Source organism: Ictalurus punctatus, chromosome 1 (genome assembly GCF_001660625.3).
Source record: "Ictalurus punctatus breed USDA103 chromosome 1, Coco_2.0, whole genome shotgun sequence".
NCBI lineage: Eukaryota > Metazoa > Chordata > Actinopteri > Siluriformes > Ictaluridae > Ictalurus > Ictalurus punctatus.
In genome coordinates this window covers 18,945,484-18,964,825 of record NC_030416.2, presented here as the reverse complement: position 1 = coordinate 18,964,825, position 19,342 = coordinate 18,945,484, and the positions used below count along the sequence as shown (strand labels likewise).

The 19,342-nt window shown below is 39.8% G+C and overlaps 1 protein-coding gene across 1 annotated transcript; it reads left to right on the top strand.

The window, feature by feature from the left end:
• Positions 1 to 2,170: 2,170 nt before the first annotated feature.
• LOC108258200 (cyclic nucleotide-gated cation channel beta-3) lies at positions 2,171 to 18,546 on the top strand. The gene is made up of 18 exons (XM_017456726.3): positions 2,171 to 2,397; positions 3,443 to 3,497; positions 3,805 to 3,892; positions 4,891 to 5,051; positions 5,297 to 5,620; positions 5,708 to 5,916; positions 6,049 to 6,099; positions 6,194 to 6,280; positions 6,369 to 6,433; positions 6,514 to 6,636; positions 7,359 to 7,500; positions 7,765 to 7,924; positions 14,363 to 14,460; positions 14,552 to 14,635; positions 14,720 to 14,838; positions 14,940 to 15,092; positions 15,670 to 15,820; positions 16,078 to 18,546. The coding sequence occupies exons 1-18, from the start codon at positions 2,248 to 2,250 to the stop codon at positions 16,096 to 16,098; spliced, it is 2,241 nt and encodes a 746-aa protein (XP_017312215.1). The 5' UTR covers positions 2,171 to 2,247; the 3' UTR covers positions 16,099 to 18,546.
• The last annotated feature ends 796 nt before the right edge of the window (positions 18,547 to 19,342 follow it).

The following is a 19,342-nucleotide window of genomic DNA, read 5'->3' as shown; positions in this document are numbered from 1 at the left end:
TTTCCTTCTGCATGTGTAGGGGGTGTTGTGTTTTATGCCTAATCTGGCTCCACTGGGAAAGTGGGATGAGATAGTGGATTGCGGTGGGTACTGTATAATTCATTTTAAGACAAAAAAAAGAATGAAGAAACTGTATGGTAGTAAGATTACCCAGAAGCAAGTTTGAAACCAAAAACGGTGTTAGACTGCCCCCAACTGGATGGATTTCTCACTACAGCGTTTTTTAAAAACTATATAATGGACACATTTAATGTAATACACATTTAATGTAATTAATGTAAAGGTTCGCCTTGAGTCATATAAAATTGTAGCCTGAAATTAAATCATATTTGTGATCGACACAAGAATGTGTGCAGAGCAATAAAATCACACCCAAAGTAGTAAAACTTCTTGAAGGCTTTGATGACATGTATCAAAGTTTCTTGGTGTTTGAAACCTTCTTGCTCCTTTCCCAGTAGTTATAAGTAGAGATAAATTAAACAGCCTCTACCAAACTAACCAGAAGAAAAGTTTTCTGTTATATTTATACCAAATGGATGAAGTCAAAATTACCTTCACTGGAGCTCCTGACATATTTTTAAGAGGTAATCGTTGTTGCAGTTGCCATTTAAACCAGCCCATGAATAACTCCTTGGCAAAGCTTTTTACAAGATGCCCAAGCACCAGCAGAGAGCGGATATATATTCAAGCTAATTGAAGGCATGACTCATATGGCACTTTGCACAAGAACATTCATTTTACATACCGGCTAGCCTGTTCCTGTACTGTAAACATTACTCAGTCCATATGAGTGGGGATGTTATGAAGCAGCTTTTAGTGGCAGACAGCAGCACTCTTTGCGTCACAACGCTCCAGGGAAACAAAGTAAGTCAGCCCACATCATTCTGTCTAAAGCACCCTGTTTATGATTTTTTTCCCCCTTTTATTTACCAAATCATGAACCATTCCAAATAATGCTGAACAAATTATTATTATTATTTAAAAAAAAAAAAAAAAAAAAAAAAAAAGATAAATGCAGAGGGTTGCTATGACTGAAAATTTAGAACATAAATTTAGCTTAAGGTGTTGAGATTTGGCCAATAAGATTGATTTGAATCTAATCATTGTGATAATGATGAACTAATTAAAGGTGCACCAGTTTTTTGATACTTTTTGCTGTATAGACTGCCTTCAATTGAAACCTATCTTGATCATTCAAAGTAACTCAAGTAGTTTTCCACCAGATGGCTCTTGCTTAAAGTATTTTCTTGATCATTACCTACTCAAGTGAATTATTACTACATTAGCAGTAGTTTTACGGGTGTACAGTCACAAAGACAACAGCCGCTGTAACAACACTGATCTGAAAAACAACCAACCTGCCATTGCAGAAGGTTAATCTATAACACTATTCACAATCTCTCAATCAGCTCTTAAATTTAGAAAGTGTCTATTTTAATTGGATTTTTTTAATTTATTTTATTTTTCACATAGTTTGTCCAGTGGCATGGCAGCACAGTGGGTAGCATTGTCACCTCACAGCTTGGGTTAGTGTCAGTATGGAGTTTCACACGTTCTCCCCATGTTTGCATGAGTTTTCTCTGGGTTCTGCAGTTTCCTCCCACTGTCTATGCTTTATTGGCTATGCCTAATTGCCCATTGTGAATGAGTGTGTAAAAATTTGTGCATGAGGCCCTGTGATGGCCTAGCATCCCATCGGAGGTGCATTCTCTCGCCTTGACCCCAGTGTTACCATGATTGTCTCTGGATACACTGCGACCCAGACCTGGCTAGGATAAAGTGGCTACTGAAGATGAGGACATACTTTGTTCTACGCTCAACAGTCATTTTTACAATACTATTTCCATCCATTTTCATTTGCCTCTATGTCTTTCCCCTCCATTAAATACCACAGAATTTTACATTTGTATTCATAGATTCAGGGGTAATTAGAGCTAACAAAACCCTTTTATGTTTTATTTTTTAAAACATAAACGCTTTGCCCCATCTGGATGTTTATTAACTTGAATTCGTTTATTTCAACATAACATATGGAAAATAAAACACCAAGATTACTGAATACCATGCAATTTACCAAACCAAAAGCACTTTCATATAGCCTGTGGGAGTGGTAAGTATGAGTGGGGATTAGAGATCTTAAAGTACTTATCGGGCCCTCATGTAAGGAGGACCGTAGCTTTATGCAGCAGCTAAAGGATAAGTGTATAAAGGATATCAAGACAGCAACAGAAGCAGTTGGTCACCGATATGTTTAGCACAATCAAGAAGCTGATCAGGGGCCCTGTGCTAGTTCCTTCACCAGCCACAACACCTGCTCCTACACCTGCTCCTGCATCAGCTCCTGCACCAGCTTCACCACCAGCTCCTGCACCAGCTTCACCAACTCAACCAGTTAAGGTAGGATGCTTTACAATTCACGATTATTTCACTTGGTATCCCAGAATCAGGGTTTTCCCTAGGTTTTCAGAGTGCTTTCTGGGTTAATGTGGGTTGGTAGTGGTTTGGAGGTTTGAAATTATTTGAAAGAAATTGTAATTTATTTTAAGTTTTTTTTTTCATGTAATTTTTGACCATTATCGTTACCATATTTGTGAACAAAAGATGGCAACACTTATTGTGCTTACAGTCAAAAGTCTATTCATTTCACCAAGTAACAGGTTTGAGATTGAATGAAAATATATGTGGATTACCTTAACTTAAAATGCATCCAAAGGACATAAAGGAGACAGACAGAGAATTTCTTTATTTATTTCAACATTTATTTTAACTGCTGTGTTCAAACATAATGGATTTTTTGAAGTGGTCAGCATCTGTTTTACATAATAATCCTTTGGAGTAGACCCCCCTGAGCTTCTTTTGGGATGCTCTCAACTGCATTTTGGACCAGCATTTTTAAAATATGAAAAACACTTTGACCAGTGGTTTTCATCAGAAAAACATGTTTCGTGTGAACACAGCCTAACTTTGTTTAACTACCAAGCCACGTTAGATACTAAAGTTAGTTCAGTCGAGGTATCTTTATGTAATGCCAATTAACTAGCTTCTTTGGCTAAGGTAACTTAATTCAGTAGATGAATTAAGTGTAAGTCGTTCTGTGTAAGTTAGCAATTTCTTTAGTGCAAAACAGACAACATTAGTTATATATTTTCTCTAGCTGCCATCGCTATTGTTAACATCCACAAGAATTACTCCCTAACAAAAAACGTTTTAAGTCCTTCATCTAAGCCTTTCTAAGGTAAGGATGGAAAACCCTGAGAATATTGTCATGGTGCATCACCAAGTTCTTTGTCTTCTTTAATTGTGTGTTTTTCCTGCAATATTACTGTATAATGACCCTACTGAATATTATAATAACCTAAAAAGAGATTTTGTTTTATAATCATCCAAATCAGAAAAATGAAATTTCATAGTTGTGAAAAATGTTGGTCTTTGCAACTTGTAGGATGAAAAGCCTGCAGTCAAAGAAAATGAAGCCAAGAAAGAAGAAGAAACTCCTGGTGAGTCAGCTGCTATTAAACTCTGAATACTACTCAGTAAAACCCAACAGAGCATGTAAAGAATCTTCCTCATATTCATCTTTTTTTTTAAATAATTTTAAAACAAAGCTGAACGTAAGCCAGTGTATTTCTTTTGTTCTTCATATTGTTTTCTGTTAGTGTTAATGTGGTCAGAATCGGTTGTATGTTTCCAGTTAAATGTTACTGCTCCAACTGTGAGGTGACAACACTGCCAGCACTGGCAGTAGTCTCAAAGCAGTGGAAAGCCCCTCTCTGGCTCATGTGTCTTATTTCTGTGTATAACCAGCTCCAGCCCCAACACCTGCACCAGCTGCTGCGCCAAAACCAGAAGAGAAACTTTCCAAGCCTGAAAAAGAACAGCCACCAGCTGAAGAGTAAGACTGGAACATTTCATCAGTTATTTCTTTGCACATGCACCACACAGCCATTCACATTGATAGTGACTCTTTTCCAGTGAGCTCAAGTTACTGTCTGTGTGGCATTTCACATGTCCTCCCTGTGTTTGTATGGGTTTGTTCCCAGCTTCCAAACACATGCCACGTAGGCTTAGGTGTGAATGAATGTGTGTGTGTGCGTGGTGCACTGTAATGTACTGGTGTCCCATTCAGGGTGTATTTCTGCCTCCTGCCCAGTGTTACCAGAGTTTACTCCAGATTCACCAGTTGAATGATGAATGAATTAATATTTTTGTTAATTGATTTCAAGTGGTCCAGTAATCTTGCATTCAGCAAACACAAACATCACTCTCAGGATCTATACTGCCTAGCAGAAAGTAGAAGGATTACTGATGTAAGGAGCAAAGAAGAGATTACAGGATTTGCAGCTTTAAGGGACTTAAGAAGCTGCCAGGGGAGCTATTTAAAATGTAAGCAACAAGACAGGAAGAAAAAAGAAAAACAAAGCCTGAATTAAAGTGATGGGAATGGTGCAGTGGTTGTTACTGTAATGAGGCGTCCATCCCCACATTTATCCTTCAGTGTCACAGATGCATTCATTTAGCTAGGGAAGGATAAATGTTGTTTTGCATTGTCTCCTGTGGGCAGTATGTCTTGTTCACAATGTGCAGAGTTTTGTTGTTGTTTTTTTTTAAATGACCAAAAATGATGTAGAAAAGAAGTTCTAGACCACTCCCCCAGCCCACCCATGTCTATATCTTCACACATAGAGGTAGACAAGGACAAACAGCACTATACCTCTATATCTTCACATATAGAACTGACTGATTACAATTTATGTCCATTTTTAAATACCATAAACAGAAAAAATAGTTACTTTTTTTACTTCAACAGTTTAATTAACAGAAGTGATGTTATATGTACATGTTTCTCTTTTCTCTTTGTTTCTGTTTCTCTTTTTTTTTTGCCTCATTTAGGCAAGAAGCACAGCCTCCTCCACCATGTCAAATTGTAATAAACAAGTACTCTGATGCACATCTTCTAAAAATAGTCCACCAGATGCAGCAACGTACACAAATTTACAAAGAAAAAGTCATAGACCCCTATGCATCCTCACCTGAGTGCAGCCCTCCAGTCAGTGAGTATTTTTTTAAAAATCCATGAATAAATAACTGTTTTAGAGAGTTTCTAACATCCTGGAAAAGGCAATCTAAATGTCTAGACTGAGGGAATGTTAATGAGTGTCTATTGTATATTCATCCTTTTTTTTTTTTTTTTTTTTTTTTTTTTTTTTTTTTTTTTTTAAATCAACAGTAATTGTTTGAATATTTTACTGCTGGCATTACCTAGTATTACTATTGCAGTGTATTTTGCCCAAAATAGCACCTGTTTTGAGAAAAAAGGATTTCTTGAAAAAGCAAGAAGAAGAGAGAAAAAGAAAAGAAGAGGATGAGAGGATCAAAAAGGAGGAGGAGGTAAAGAAAGCAGCAGCAAAAGCCGAGGAAAAGAAAGAGAAGAAAGAAGAGAAGAAGGAAGAAAAGAAAGATGATAAAACAAAAGATGAGAAGAAAGAAGAGACTGAACCAGCCAAGAAAAGATTTCTTACTATTTCTTCGAAAGTCAAATGCACCTGTCTAGACTCAATGCTGAAACCTATTGAAGACAGAATGGATAAACTTTTGGGCACATCCATAGATCCATGCACAGGTTATAAACACATCATCTATGAAGTATTTTAAATCCACTTTGGATACAAATGCAGCAAATTTAACTGATCTATGTGACCATCTCTAGATCGGCGGTACATCACTTGGCTTAGCGTGGTGACTATTGCCTTCAGCTACAACCTTTGGTTCATACCAGTCCGTATGGTCTTCTCCTGTCACACTCCTGGCTCAATTCCTCTGTGGTTTACTGCAGATGTCCTAGCTGACCTGATCTACATCATCGATATGATCATTTTCCAGCCAAGGCTCCAGTTCTGCAAGAGTGGAGATATTATTGTAAGCACCACCCAAATTATATTATTACCATTGTTTGTGTGTTAGCATGGATTGTATTCACTTTGTATATTTGACATATTACTAATGTATTATCTCTCAAATCCCATTTCAAAATGTGTTTCATTTTGTCAGTATGACCGAGCTGTTATTAAGAAGAATTACAGAGCCTCCCTAAAATTTCAGGTATCAAAATGGGAGCTAAAAAGTTTTTCCTATATTTCAGTGTGAAATACAATAGTATGTTTCAATATGCTAATATATATTTTTCTCTGCTAAGCATGCCCTAATATCAGTCATACCCCTGGACATCTTCTATATTCCATTTGGATTCCAATCCATTTTCAGAATTAATCGCATCGTGAGGGTATGTGATACCTGAAGTCTTTCTGATTTATTGGTGTTATTTTTGATTCATGTCAATGGAAATATCATGATACTAACTTTCTTTTAAGTTTGAGGCTTTTTTTGAGTTCAGTGATCGACTTGAGGGCATCATGACAAAGGCGTACATCTGGAGGTACATAATCACAAAGTTATATTACTTATAACTTTTTGGTGTTTGATAATGCTTTTAACTCTATCTGATTTCTTTATCAGAGTAATTCGCACCATTGGATATCTCCTGTTTGTCCTTCATATCAATGCTTGCCTTTACTATGTGGCATCTGCCTACCAAGGCATTGGTACAACCAAGTGGGTCTACAGTGGCCGTGGCAATGCGTATGTCACTTTATTATTTTTCCATGACTTAAGAAATGGATAAGCATTTCAAAAACCTTATACCTATAGTTCATGCAGGCCTTTAAATAATGAGTGTATAATACTCATACCTTTTTTATTTATTTTTTTATTTATTAATTTTTTTGCAAGAATTATTTTAAGGGCGTATTTATAACTGTATTTTTTATTGTCATTTTTGAAGAACAAAAAATGTTATAAAATATGACAAAGATTAAAGACAAAATTTTAAAAACTGATTAAAATGAAGCCAGGTCTAGGTTAAAATTGATCTCTTGATCTCTCCTTCAGTGTTCAAAGAACAGTTCTCATGCTAAATATCTTATGTTGCATGAACTATCTAATAGCATTAGCTTTTTTGGATTTTTATATTCTCATAGCTACCTGAGGTGTTTCTTCTACTCAGAGAAAACCCTGTTGATGATCGCAGAGCTACCTTTTCCAGACACCTTATTTGGTCAAATCTTTCAGATGACCAGCTATATTTTTGGTGCATTTTTTTTGTCCATCGTTCTTGGCCAGGTAGACATTTTGTCTCTACGCTTTTTGCTTTTTTGATCAGCTTTAGTGTTTCATTTATTCACTAACTTTGCAGTTTACATGCACCCAAATGAAGAGTAATTCATTCTTTTTCTGCCAAATTTTAAATAGAAGAATGTTACAACCTATGGAACAAGTTTAAAAACTTTTTATTTTTTCTGTAGGTACTTGCACTGTTACTATTTTGCTGTGCGGACCCTGATCAACATTGGTGGACTACCTGAGCCTTACACTGTTTTTGAGATCACATTTCAGTTGACAAACTTTTTTATTGGTGTCTTTGTCTTCTCAAGTTTAATTGGACAGGTAAAAGATAGATGGTGTAGAATTCCTGTAGGATCATCCAGTCATCAATGTCAATATGTTCCCCACAACTGAATGATAACTGTTTTCCCTCAAGATTTATTCTGTGGACTTCACAGAATAAATCGTTCATCAGTAGTCATTCAAAAAGCCTATAGCTCTTATTAGTACAACTGTTGATTTGGCATTCCAAAAATAATATAATAAAAATGTTATTGAATATAGTAGATCCATTGACAATGTTTCTGTGAATATGGCATATTACAGATGAGAGATGTCATTGGGGCTGCAACTGCTGGTCAGACATACTTCCGTGCCTCCATGGATGCATGTGTAGCCTATATGGTGTCAAATCACATTCCAAAGCTGGTACAACACAGAGTCCGTACATGGTACAACTACACCTGGGACTCACAGGGTATGCTGGGTAAGAACTGCTTGTTTAACCCTACCTACAGTGTGCAAAGGTCCTGAATCTTAATCTTGCAATTGAAGGTGTGCATCCATCCATCCATCCATCTATCCATCCATCTATTGTCCTCCACTAATATTGGGACCCTTGGTAAATATGAGCAAAGAAGGCTGTGAAAAATTATCTTAATTGTTGAACCTTTTAATCTTTTGTTCAAATAATACACAAATTACTCTGTTCTCATGGATATCAAACAGTTGCAAACACAACACAGATTTATAAAATATATATATATATTTATATATATATATATATATATATATATATATATATATATATATATATATATATATATATATATATATATATATATATATATATATATATATGTATGTATGTATATATATATATAATATATCCTTGTTAAATATAGGTGTGTAACAATTATTGGCACCCTTTAAGTCAATATTTTGTGCTACCTTCCTTTGCCAAGATAACAGCTCTGAGTCTTCTCCTATACGCCTGATGAGGTTGGAGAATACATGGCAAGGGCTCTGAGACCATTCCTCAATACAGAATCTCTCCAGATCCTTAAAATTTCAAGGTCCACGCTGGTGGACTCTCCACTTCAATTCACCCAACAGGTTTTCTATGGGTTTCAAGTCAGGGGACTGGGATGGTCATGGCAGGACCTTGATTTTGTGGTCAGTAAACCATTTCTGTGTTGATTTTGATGTATGTTTTGGATCATTGCCTACTGGAAGATCCAACCACGGCCCATTTTAAGCATTCTGGCAGAGGCAGTCAGATTTTCGTTTAATATCTGTTGATATTTGTTACGCCACGGCCAGCAGAGGGCACTGCGGTACGGCTGCTGACTGGTCACGTGACTCTTTTGTTTTCGTGTACTTCCCGCTTGGACACTGAGTTAAGTTTATGTCTCTGATTTGCCACAGGTGCCCATGTTTTGAGTTAATTAGGTTTGTTAGTTAAACCCCCCCCCCATACCCCCCCCCCCAGGTGTGACTGCGCACATGGCGCAGTATTAAAGTTGGTTGAGTTCGTCAAGTGAGGGAAGTATACGGGTATGTGCTAATGTGTAGCATGCTAGAGGTTGTAGCTACGGGACCAGAGTGTGTAGAGTCAGTAGAGACCGCGCTCCCTGTGTTTGTTTATTTGTTTCTGGTTTAAGTAATAAAGACCGTGACCTGCACCTGCGTCCGCCTCCAGTCTCGTTCCGTAATAGAATACTGCGCCAAAAATGCGGAAGCAGCAGGTCGCTATGAGCGCCGCCGAAGAGGCCAGTATTTGGGCGCTTCTCCGTTCGTCCCTGGAGTTGAGCAAACAGCTTGCGGAGGACATTTCTCAGTGCAAAGCCGAGCTGCGCGCCGCGTCGTCCCTCGCGCCATATACCCCGTCCCCGCCGCCAAGGAGCGACACCTTGCAACAAAGTAGCCTGAGCATCTGGGGCTTTCCACTGCAGGGGAGGTACACCTTGATGCGCAGTCCAGAGGTGAAGGCTGGCCCAGAAATTTTTTTTTGGGGGGGGGGGGCAATGAGGACAGTAGAGCTCTAGCCTGAGGCCTACGGGGAGGTCTCAGCTGTGGAGCTCTCACCTGAGGTCAACATGGCGACCTCAGAGGGACGGGCTGAGGAGGCTGTCCAGCTACCCTGCACGGCCGAGGAAGCTGTCCTGCTGTCCAGCCCAGCGGAGGAGGCCGCCCCGCTGCCCTGCACAGCCAAGGAGGCCGCCCTGCCGCCCAGCCCAGCTGAGGAGGCCGTCCCGCTGCCCTGCACGGCCGAGGAAGCTGTCCTGCTGTCCAGCCCAGCTGAGGAGGCCGTCCTGCTGCCCAGTCCAGCTGAGGAGGCCGTCCTGCTGCCCAGTCCAGCTGAGGAGGCCGTCCTGCTGCCCAGTCCAGCTGAGGAGGCCGTCCCGCTACCCTGCACGGCCGAGGAAGCAGTCCTGCTGCCCAGTCTAGCTGAGGAGGCTGTCCCGCTGCCCTGCACGGCCGAGGAAGCTGTCCCGCTGCCCTGCCTGGCCGAGGAGGCCGTCCCGCTGCCCTGCACGGCCTCCTCGGCCGTCCCGCTGTCCAGCCCGGCCGAGGAGGCCGTCCCGCTGCCCAGCACGGCCGAGGAGGCCGCCCAGCCCTCCAGTGCCACCGAGGGTGGCACCCAGAGCTGCCGGGGGTGGTGCCCAGCATCCCAGGGGCGGTGTCCTGCGTCCCAGTGCCGCCAGGGGCGGTGCTCTGGCTTTCAACCCCGGTGGGGATGCTGTTCTGCTCCTCTGCTGCCCGACGGAGGCTGCTTCGCTTTCTGTCACAGCAAAAGACAGTTCGCACAGGGGCCCGGGACCCCCGTTGGAGGGGGGGTTCCTCCCGGAGCACCCTTTGGAGGGAGGTTCTGTTACGCCACGGCCAGCAGAGGGCACTGCGGTACGGCTGCTGACTGGTCGCGTGACTCTTTTGTTTTCGTTCACTTCCCGCTTGGACACTGAGTTAAGTTTATGTCTCTGATTTGCCACAGGTGCCCATGTTTTGAGTTAATTGGGTTTGTTAGTTAAACCCCCCGTGTGACTGCGCACATGGCGCAGTATTAAAGTTGGTTGAGTTCGTCAAGTGAGGGAAGTATACGGGTATGTGCTAATGTGTAGCATGCTAGCGGTCGTAACTAGGGGACCAGAGTGAGTATAGTCCGTAGAGACCGCGCTCCCTGTGTTTGTTTCTGTTTGTTTGTTTGTTTGTTGGTTTGTTTGTTTGTTTCTGGTTTAAATAATAAAGACGGTGACCTGCACCTGCATCCGCCTCCAGTCTCGTTCCGTAACAATATTTGATAGTCCATTATGCCATGTGTCCTAACAAAATGTCCAGGTCCTCCTGCAGAAAAACAGACCTGAAACATTAAAGAGCCACCACCATATTTAACCGTATTTAATTGTGGGCATGAGGTACTACCTCTCTGTGTGCCCCAAAACCACCTCTGGTGTTTATTGCCAAAAAGCACTATTTTGGTTTCATCTGACCATAGAACCTCCCATCTGAAGTTCCAGTAGTGTTTGACAAACTGAAGATGAGTTTGTTTTGGATGAGAGTAGAGGCTTTTTTCTTGAAACCCTTCAAATAACCTGTGGTGCTGTAGCTGACTTCGGATTGTATTTTTGGAGAGTTTCTGACCCCAAGACGCAAATAACTTCTGCAATTCTCCAACTGTGATCCTTGGAGATTTTTTGGCCACAAGGAACCATACTCTTCACAGTGCATTGAGACAATATAGACACACGTCCTCTTCCAGGTTGATTCATAACATTTCCGGTTGACTGTAACTTCTTAATTATTGCTCTGATGGTGGAAATGGCATTTTCAATGTTTGTGCTATTTTCTTATAGCCACTTCCCATTTTGTGAAGCTCAACAACCTTTTGCTGCACATCACAGCTATATTCCTTGGTCTTACCCATTGGTATGAATCACTAAATGAATCATTTACACCCCTGTGAAACAGGAAATCACGGTTAAAAAGTTTAGTTACCCAGGTGTACTAAAAAATGTAAAATATCAATGGGCAAATACTTCAAACATATTGTTCTCATATGAATTCATAGGGGTGCCAATAATTGTTGTACACCTGCATTTAACAAAGGTTTTTTTTAATAAACCTGTGCTGTGTTTGCAATTGTTTTATATCCATGGGAGCAGAGTATTTTGTGAATTTTTTTGAATAAAATGTCAAAAAGTTAAACAATAAAGACCAAGGGTGCCAATATTAGTGGAGGGCACTGTATCTATCTATCTAGCTAGCTAGCTAGCTAATGTAACTGCTGTATCCTGGTCAGAGAGACTGTGGTTTAAATTACTTAGTATTTGTTTATATTTTGGAAAATAGAAATCAACTAAATTCATTAGAAAATATTGTGTGGAGGTGCAAATGAAAATAGTAACTGCAGGAGCAAGTGGGATTTGCCAGGATTTTACAGGAGACATTTGGAAGCAGTAAGAGCATGTGGCCGCCTGGCTGGAATCCTCTGGGTTGGGCTGGCCATCATCTACCACTTGTCGACGCATTTGCTTGAGGGTCTGATTGAACTGCTACACCAAGCCATCTGTCTCGGGGTGGTAGACAGAGGTCCGGATGTGTTTCACATGCAACAACCGATACAGATCACCCATGAGCTCAGAGACGAAAGGCGTACCTTGGTCTGTTAAGATGTCCTTGGGGATCCCCTCACAGTTGAACAGGAGCACCAGTTCTCTGGGAGATGGCTTTCTGCAGCAGGATAGCCTGGGGATACTTGGTGGCATAGTCGAGGACTACCAGGATGTATTCATGACCCCGGGCAGGCTTCGGGAGCAGCCCTAACAGATCTATGCCTGTCCTCTCAAAGAGGATGCCAATAATAGGGATAGGAATGAGGGGCATGGACAGTGGCTTTCAAGGCTCTGTATGCGGAACCTGGGGGCACTTCTGATGAGGAGTGGCCACTTGCTGGCCAGGGAGAAGACCAGGACCTCGCAGAGGGGACCTCCTTGACATCTCCATGGACACAGGTCACCAGGAGGACTCCAGAGGGCTTGGGCAGCTGGTTCAGTGTGGTCGGGCAGACCATATTTTCTGGATGTCCAGAGTCCAGGATGGCTGTGACTGCATTGACATTCACCTTGACAGCCAGGGTTGGGGCTTCGTGTGGCAATGTGGCGTGGAGGGCACAGTCAGCCAGACAGGGCTTGTCGACTCGCGGGGATTAAGCCGAGCCCAGCTCGGTAGGCATGGGTTCATCCCGGGGTGTCCCATAGGCGGGGTGGCTATCCGGAGATCTCCCAGTGTAGGCCAGGCTCCTGCCTCCGTGGGGTTAGACCCCGGCAGAGCCCTGGCACCATGTCCCTCTGATCGCCCCTGCAGATACTCAGGGTGGCTAGGATGCCTTCGAGGGCTTTCACCATCTCTTGCAGGGTGACAGACAGCAGAGCCCTTAGCAAGCTGTCTATGACCATCCTTTCTGCCACTTTGGCAATGATGTGCCACTCCGGCGATTCAGAGCAGGGAGTCCAACGATTCAGAGCAGGGATTCCATCTGTGCCCAAGGGGTGGCTCCCAGCTGGTAGGACCATCAATTCTCAATTCTCCATCAATGTAGCTACTCTAGCCTGTGACAGGCAGAACACAGACACACTGGAGGTGGTGGTACTGGAAAAGTGCTCTTTTATTTGTTCTCAGGTAAGTGGAGTGGAGGTAGGGATTGTGGTCTTCCCGGTGCAGGCTGTGGTGAACGAGCTGAAGCAGCAGCAAGGCGGGACCCAGGGGCCATGGAGCAGACCAAGGGTGCCGCAAACAGGTGCAGCGCAGCTGAGGAGCTTCTTCTCCAATTGTCATTGGCGGCATCTGGAGGACAGAGAAACAAAACGCATAGTATCAAGCATGTGGTCAGAGAACACACTCACCTCTCTGTGCCTGCCGCTCCCTTTTATCCTGCAGGACTCCCTTTTGTCCCTGCAGGACAGTGAGGAGAAGTCGCTCCACTCATCAGCTGCCAGCCAGGTGTGTTTCTAGCACCTCGCCTTGCAGCCGGCTGGCAGTTGTGCAAGGAGTGTGTTGTGTGTGTGGGGGGTGGGGGGGGGTCAACAGGCCTGCCATCAGCAGGACGGATTGTTATTGAAATGGTACTTGCAAATTCTCTTTCATGTACTACATAATTAAACAGATCATACTTATCATGTACATTTATTCATCAGACACTTTTACTTACAAATGCGAGTTACTTTAAGAACAAATTACTTGCCAATACAAGCATACAGCTGAGAAGTTGAGAGTTGTAAGTTTTGCTCAAGGGTCCAGCAGTTGCTTCCTGGAGTCATTGAATCTGGACCTATACTCTAGTATAGAAATATACCTGCTACCATTTCCCAAAGTATTGCTACCCAGTACTGCTCAAATTACCCAAATAAATTCATCACTCAATATATACTACCATGATGGATCATGCTTGGAGCACACAGTGTCGCATATGGCAGGGGTTCTCAAACTTTCAGCAGCCAGAGACCCCTTCCAGTGAAAACAAAAAATCCATGGACCCCTGTATGATGACCTTTCAAATGAATATTATGAACATAACCCAACTGTTAAAAGAAACACATTAGGTAAATGTGTTGTATTTATTTATTGGAGCCAAGAGAGATTTTTATTTTTTTACACTCCCCATAAAAACCAAACCAGTTACACCAAGTTAAACAGTAGACATTTTTTAATCATTAACAGCACTTTTCCTAGATTATTAATTTGGTTTGATTTGAATTTTTGAGTTAATGAGCATTCAGTGGTCAGTTGTATAGGCTTAGAACTACTGTATAATATCTAACTGTAAAGACATGTTTAACCCCCCACTTTAAGAACCATGAGGACATTAGAGTGCTGTATGTGAAGGCCTACTGATGTGCAGAATGTCTTTTTGTGACTCTTACCCCAGATGAGTCAGAGTTGCTGGAACAAATGCCACTGGTAATGAGAACGGCTATCGCTGTGGACATCAATCTCACCACTTTCCAGAAGATTGACCTGTTTAAGGTAAGGCTGGTTTATTCTTAGGCTCAAGTTCAGAAGGACAGGAACAATAAAAAAGAAAGTAAGAGTGACTGATGCTGATGTGCTGCCACAGGGATGTGATAACCAGATGCTTGTGGACATGTTGCTGAGGCTGAAGTCTATAGTCTATCTGCCAGGGGATTTTGTGTGTAAGAAGGTGAGTTCATTAATGTCATTGCCGGCTCATATTTAAGAATGAGTAACAGTGTTTTAAGACCTTTTACCCCTTTCTGTTCAACAGGGTGACATTGGTAAGGAGATGTACATCATCAAAGCCGGAGAGGTACAGGTTGTTGGTGGACCTGACAACAAGATAATTTTTGTGACATTGAAGGCAGGCTGTGTGTTCGGTGAGATTAGGTGAGGTTATAATAAGTACGTTTCCCTACTCCACATGCAAGTGTACGGTTCAGCTAAAGGCTCAATGCATGGCTGTGATGCTACAGTGAACTGTCTTCTAGTCTTCTGCAGTCTTCAGCAAATGGAGGCAACAGGAGAACAGCTAATGTGGCAGCTCATGGATTTGCTAACCTCTTTGTGCTGGATAAGAAAGACCTCAATGACATCCTGGTTCACTACCCAGAATCTCAGAAAGTTCTGGCCAGGAAAGGAAGGTTAGTTTCCTTTTTAAAGATTTGAGCATTATCGTTTATATTAGGGAAATAACTGTATAGAAACATATTATTCAGAATGAACATACAATGTGTTCATTGTATTTCATCAGTGGTTTTCCACAACAGCCTGACCTAAACACTGCTTTACTGAGCTCCAAAATAAAACCATATTTCTATACAAACTGACCCAAAGGTCACAAAGATGCTTTTATTCATAGTGCTTAGTACTTCAGTTGCACTTGTTTATTGTTCTAAAATGAATGTTCTCCATTGTTGGTAAAAGAAAATACTCCTAGGAAATCATGCAGTCATTACAGTGAAATGTCACTTGAAAGACTATGACTAGCAGCATTGTTGTGTCCCAGCATTGTAGTACATTATGATAGCATGTGCAGTGATCTTTTCTGACCTTACTAGAATGTAACAAATGGTCACATCCAGTTCAAATACAGATATCTGGAGCACTAAACAGATAGAGAGACAGATACATACAGTAGCATTCCTAGTTGGAGCATTTGTACTGCAATATTCAAAAGCATTACTAAATATTATTTTTATCTCTTTTTATGGTTTGTAGGAAACTAATGAAGGCCAAGGGTCCAGCTGCGGCCAAAGCAGAAGGGGAGAAAAAGAAAGGCATAGAGCTGTTTGGACCCAAACCTCCCACTCCTAAAATGCTTCGGGCATTTGGAAGGTTCAACAAAAAAGCATTTATAGACAAACTCAAGGTAGCAAACTCAACACAGATTTTAAAGAAATTAAAAGGCATATTTAAGGCACAAAAAATGAATGGTTCTGAAACAGTTATAGTTTGAATGTTGATTTTTTTATTATTATTAAATTGTAATAAACACAAAAATTTGCTTAACAAAGTGTAAAATAATATATAATATAATACACTGACAAATATGCACAGAACAGTTCAACAGATTCCGGGTTCACTTCACACTTTTCATACACATTTTGTTTTTCTTCATTTCTCTAGGTCTCTACAAATATGCAATAAGTATGGCAAAAGGACAATTTCACCATTCCCTTCAGGATGCTTTCACTTTTGTATATGGACTCACTTATGAGTAGATTGTGCATTTTGTACCAAAACATCATAAAAAAATTAAGTTCAGTGAATTCTTTAAATTAAGTGTATTTACACACTAATTTACAAAAAACAATAAGCAGTTAATCTGTTCTCTGTTCATTTGCCAATAATGCTTATGGTCCTGGGAAAAGATAAGCATTGTTGAAATCCCTAGTCTAATCCCTTTAGCCTAGCCAGGACACTGTGAGGTTTCATTAAGTAAGTGGTCTCTCTGTATGTATAGTCAGTGTGCACATGCACAACAGTAAGCTACAGGAATAGTAGCATTAAATAAACTATTCCTGCTTCTGTTCTAGTTGAAGATGAACTATGATGTTTCACAAAGTACTTGCATAAGGAAATAAAGGAATTGCTGGGAAGATTATAGAAATTAAAAATAATTGGGCAAAATATTCAAATTAAAATCTCTTTTGTTCAGCCTAGTTAACCAGTATGGTGTGCATTTGCATATGACACATACTGTAGAAAAGATGTGTTCTCCAGCGGAACCTTATAGAGCTAAAAGAGTTAATAAATTGCAACAGTTGTTTGAGGAAAATTGAAGAATAACCCTGGGCATGAATTCAGTAAATATCCAAAAACACTTATGCCCCAAAGTAATGGAAGCCCAAAAATTCCAGTGCAGTATCTCAAGAACAATCTCATAGTCCTGACTGTATAAGCGAAACCACAGTCACATTTAAAACTATAGTTTGCCATACTTCAGCTTCTTTACTTTGTATGGTATCACACTGGCACAAGATATTCAAAATATTTTTAATTGGCAAATTAATTGTAAATCATATTACACAAAATAGCAATAAGACAGTGTTGACATCAACAGCATTAGAATTATTAATTTGATTTGCACAATACAACAATGCAATAAATGAGATTTCTGGACTGGTCATATTATGGGAAGAAAAAAAAGTAATTGTCACAAATCTCCCCTTTCCGCATGTCACACGATTCAGAGCTCAATGGGCACTACTTTCACATTTTGTTTTCAGTTCATGTCTTGTTTTTTTGTTTTTGTTTACATTGCCATGTATGAAGGACCAAACCTGCAGAAATTAAAAATAAAGAAATAGATAGATAGATAGATAGATAGATAGATAGATAGATAGATGTAATTGGAAAATAAATAAAGGAATAAATGACTCAATAAAACAAATATAAGTCATTGTAAATTTAATTTAATCTTACACTTATTTTTGTATCACTTTTTCCCTTCATTTATTTTCTGTATTATTTTTTATTTATTTTATTCGTTTTAACTTTTATTTATTTATTATCTTACTTATGTATTCAGTTTATTTTTAGATTAATTTCTTTATGCATTCATTCATTTTTTGATTTATTTATTTATGCATTAATTTATTTTTATATGAATTTATTCCTGCATGTATTTATTTCAACATTTTTATTTATTTATTTATTTATTTATTTATTTATTTATTTATTTATTTGTATTTATACTATAAATACAAAGACATTTCTGTGTCTCGTATGATAATTAGGTGAGCTGGTCTCGCTTGCCATTGGCTTCAATCATAGATTGAAGTGTGTGCTCGATTAGTCTTCGCTTGTTTTGGAGTGACGTCAGGTCGTAGCTATCGTGTAAACTATGGCGGACGCTTCACAAATAGCAAGAGAGTTTTGCTCTCTTAGACCTGACGCTTATATGTGAGCTCTCAACCAATGACATGCTGGAGCTACGCAGGGACCACCTCCCTCATTTGCATATTGCACACAATTCTAAATAATTAAATGTTTAAATAAATAAATATGGAAATAAATACATATGGAAATAAATGAATATAAAAATAAATGAACGCATAAATAAATACATATAAAAATAAATGCAAAAATAATAAATAAAAGCTAAAAAAAGAATACAAATAAATCAAATAAAATGAAGGAAATAAGTGATACAAAAATAAGTTTAAGATGAAATTTAATTAAAAATGAATTATATTTATATTGTCAAGCCATTTATTCCTTTATTTATTTATCTATCTGTTTATTTATTTTTAATTTCTGCAGGTTTGGTCCTACATAGCCATGTGCCTGTGTTTTGCCATTAGCAATAATTCACCTAATTACGTGGTAAGACAGTCTTTATAAGATTTTTAATCTGCATGTCAAAATGTCTGCCAGGGTTTGCCCATGAGAAAAGGCTGACTTGGCAGATTTGGGGGTTCAATATGCTTTTGTAAGCTTGAATGACTGTCAAAATCTGGTGACAGATCGTAAAAGTAGACAATATTAATTATCATGAATTTATGGTTTGATTTTTCTACTTTCACTATGGTTTATTGTTGATTAGATCTCCTAAATAACTGCACCAAAATAAAAGACTGTGCTTAACAATGAGCAACTGATTAAGTTTTTCTCTCAGAAAGTGTGAATGCCTTAAACAGGCTGGAGCAAATAAGGCAGAAATCAACGTCAAAGGCAAAGGAGAATCAAAATCAGAATAGACAAAACTATGGAATGGTTTGGTAATAATCAGAGACTATGGCAACTACTTCGTGAAGACCTTGTTACGGAAGCCCTAAGCGGCCATGCAATATTACTTTTTTCTGTTGTTTTCTCGTGATCTTGACATAACAAAAATTGTTTTCTCGTGATCTTGACATAAAAGCTGTTTTCGCATGATGTAATTTTATTGTGAGAAAATCTAGCGCTTTGTGAATGGGACTAGTGTTACATGAACGCTGACATCTTCGCCATAATAAATGGAATAATGGCCCGCTGTAGAGATGGACTTTATCTCCGCATTCAGCGAGTGGAATGTCCCCTTCTCAAGTGTCGGACACTAATGTGGAAGTCGTCAATCCTGCAGGGATGACGTATTTCTGTAGGCCACCCCAGAAGTTATAATCAGCCCTGTTCCCTCGACAAAAAACCAATAGATTTTGTCCACTGGCTTTTGGATTACTGCAGAAAATAAATTCTGTGACCAACAAAAGTTTATGATTTTTACATGTTTCATTCATTAAGATAAGATTCATAAGATTTCGGAGCTATACACTCGCCAGAAGTAAAAAACTAATGTTAGGCTATTAGACTCTTTCAGTCTTTATTTAAACACACACACACACACACACACACAAAGGAAAATACTACAAATTTATAAATCTGCAAGTTGAGTATAAACACGAGGATG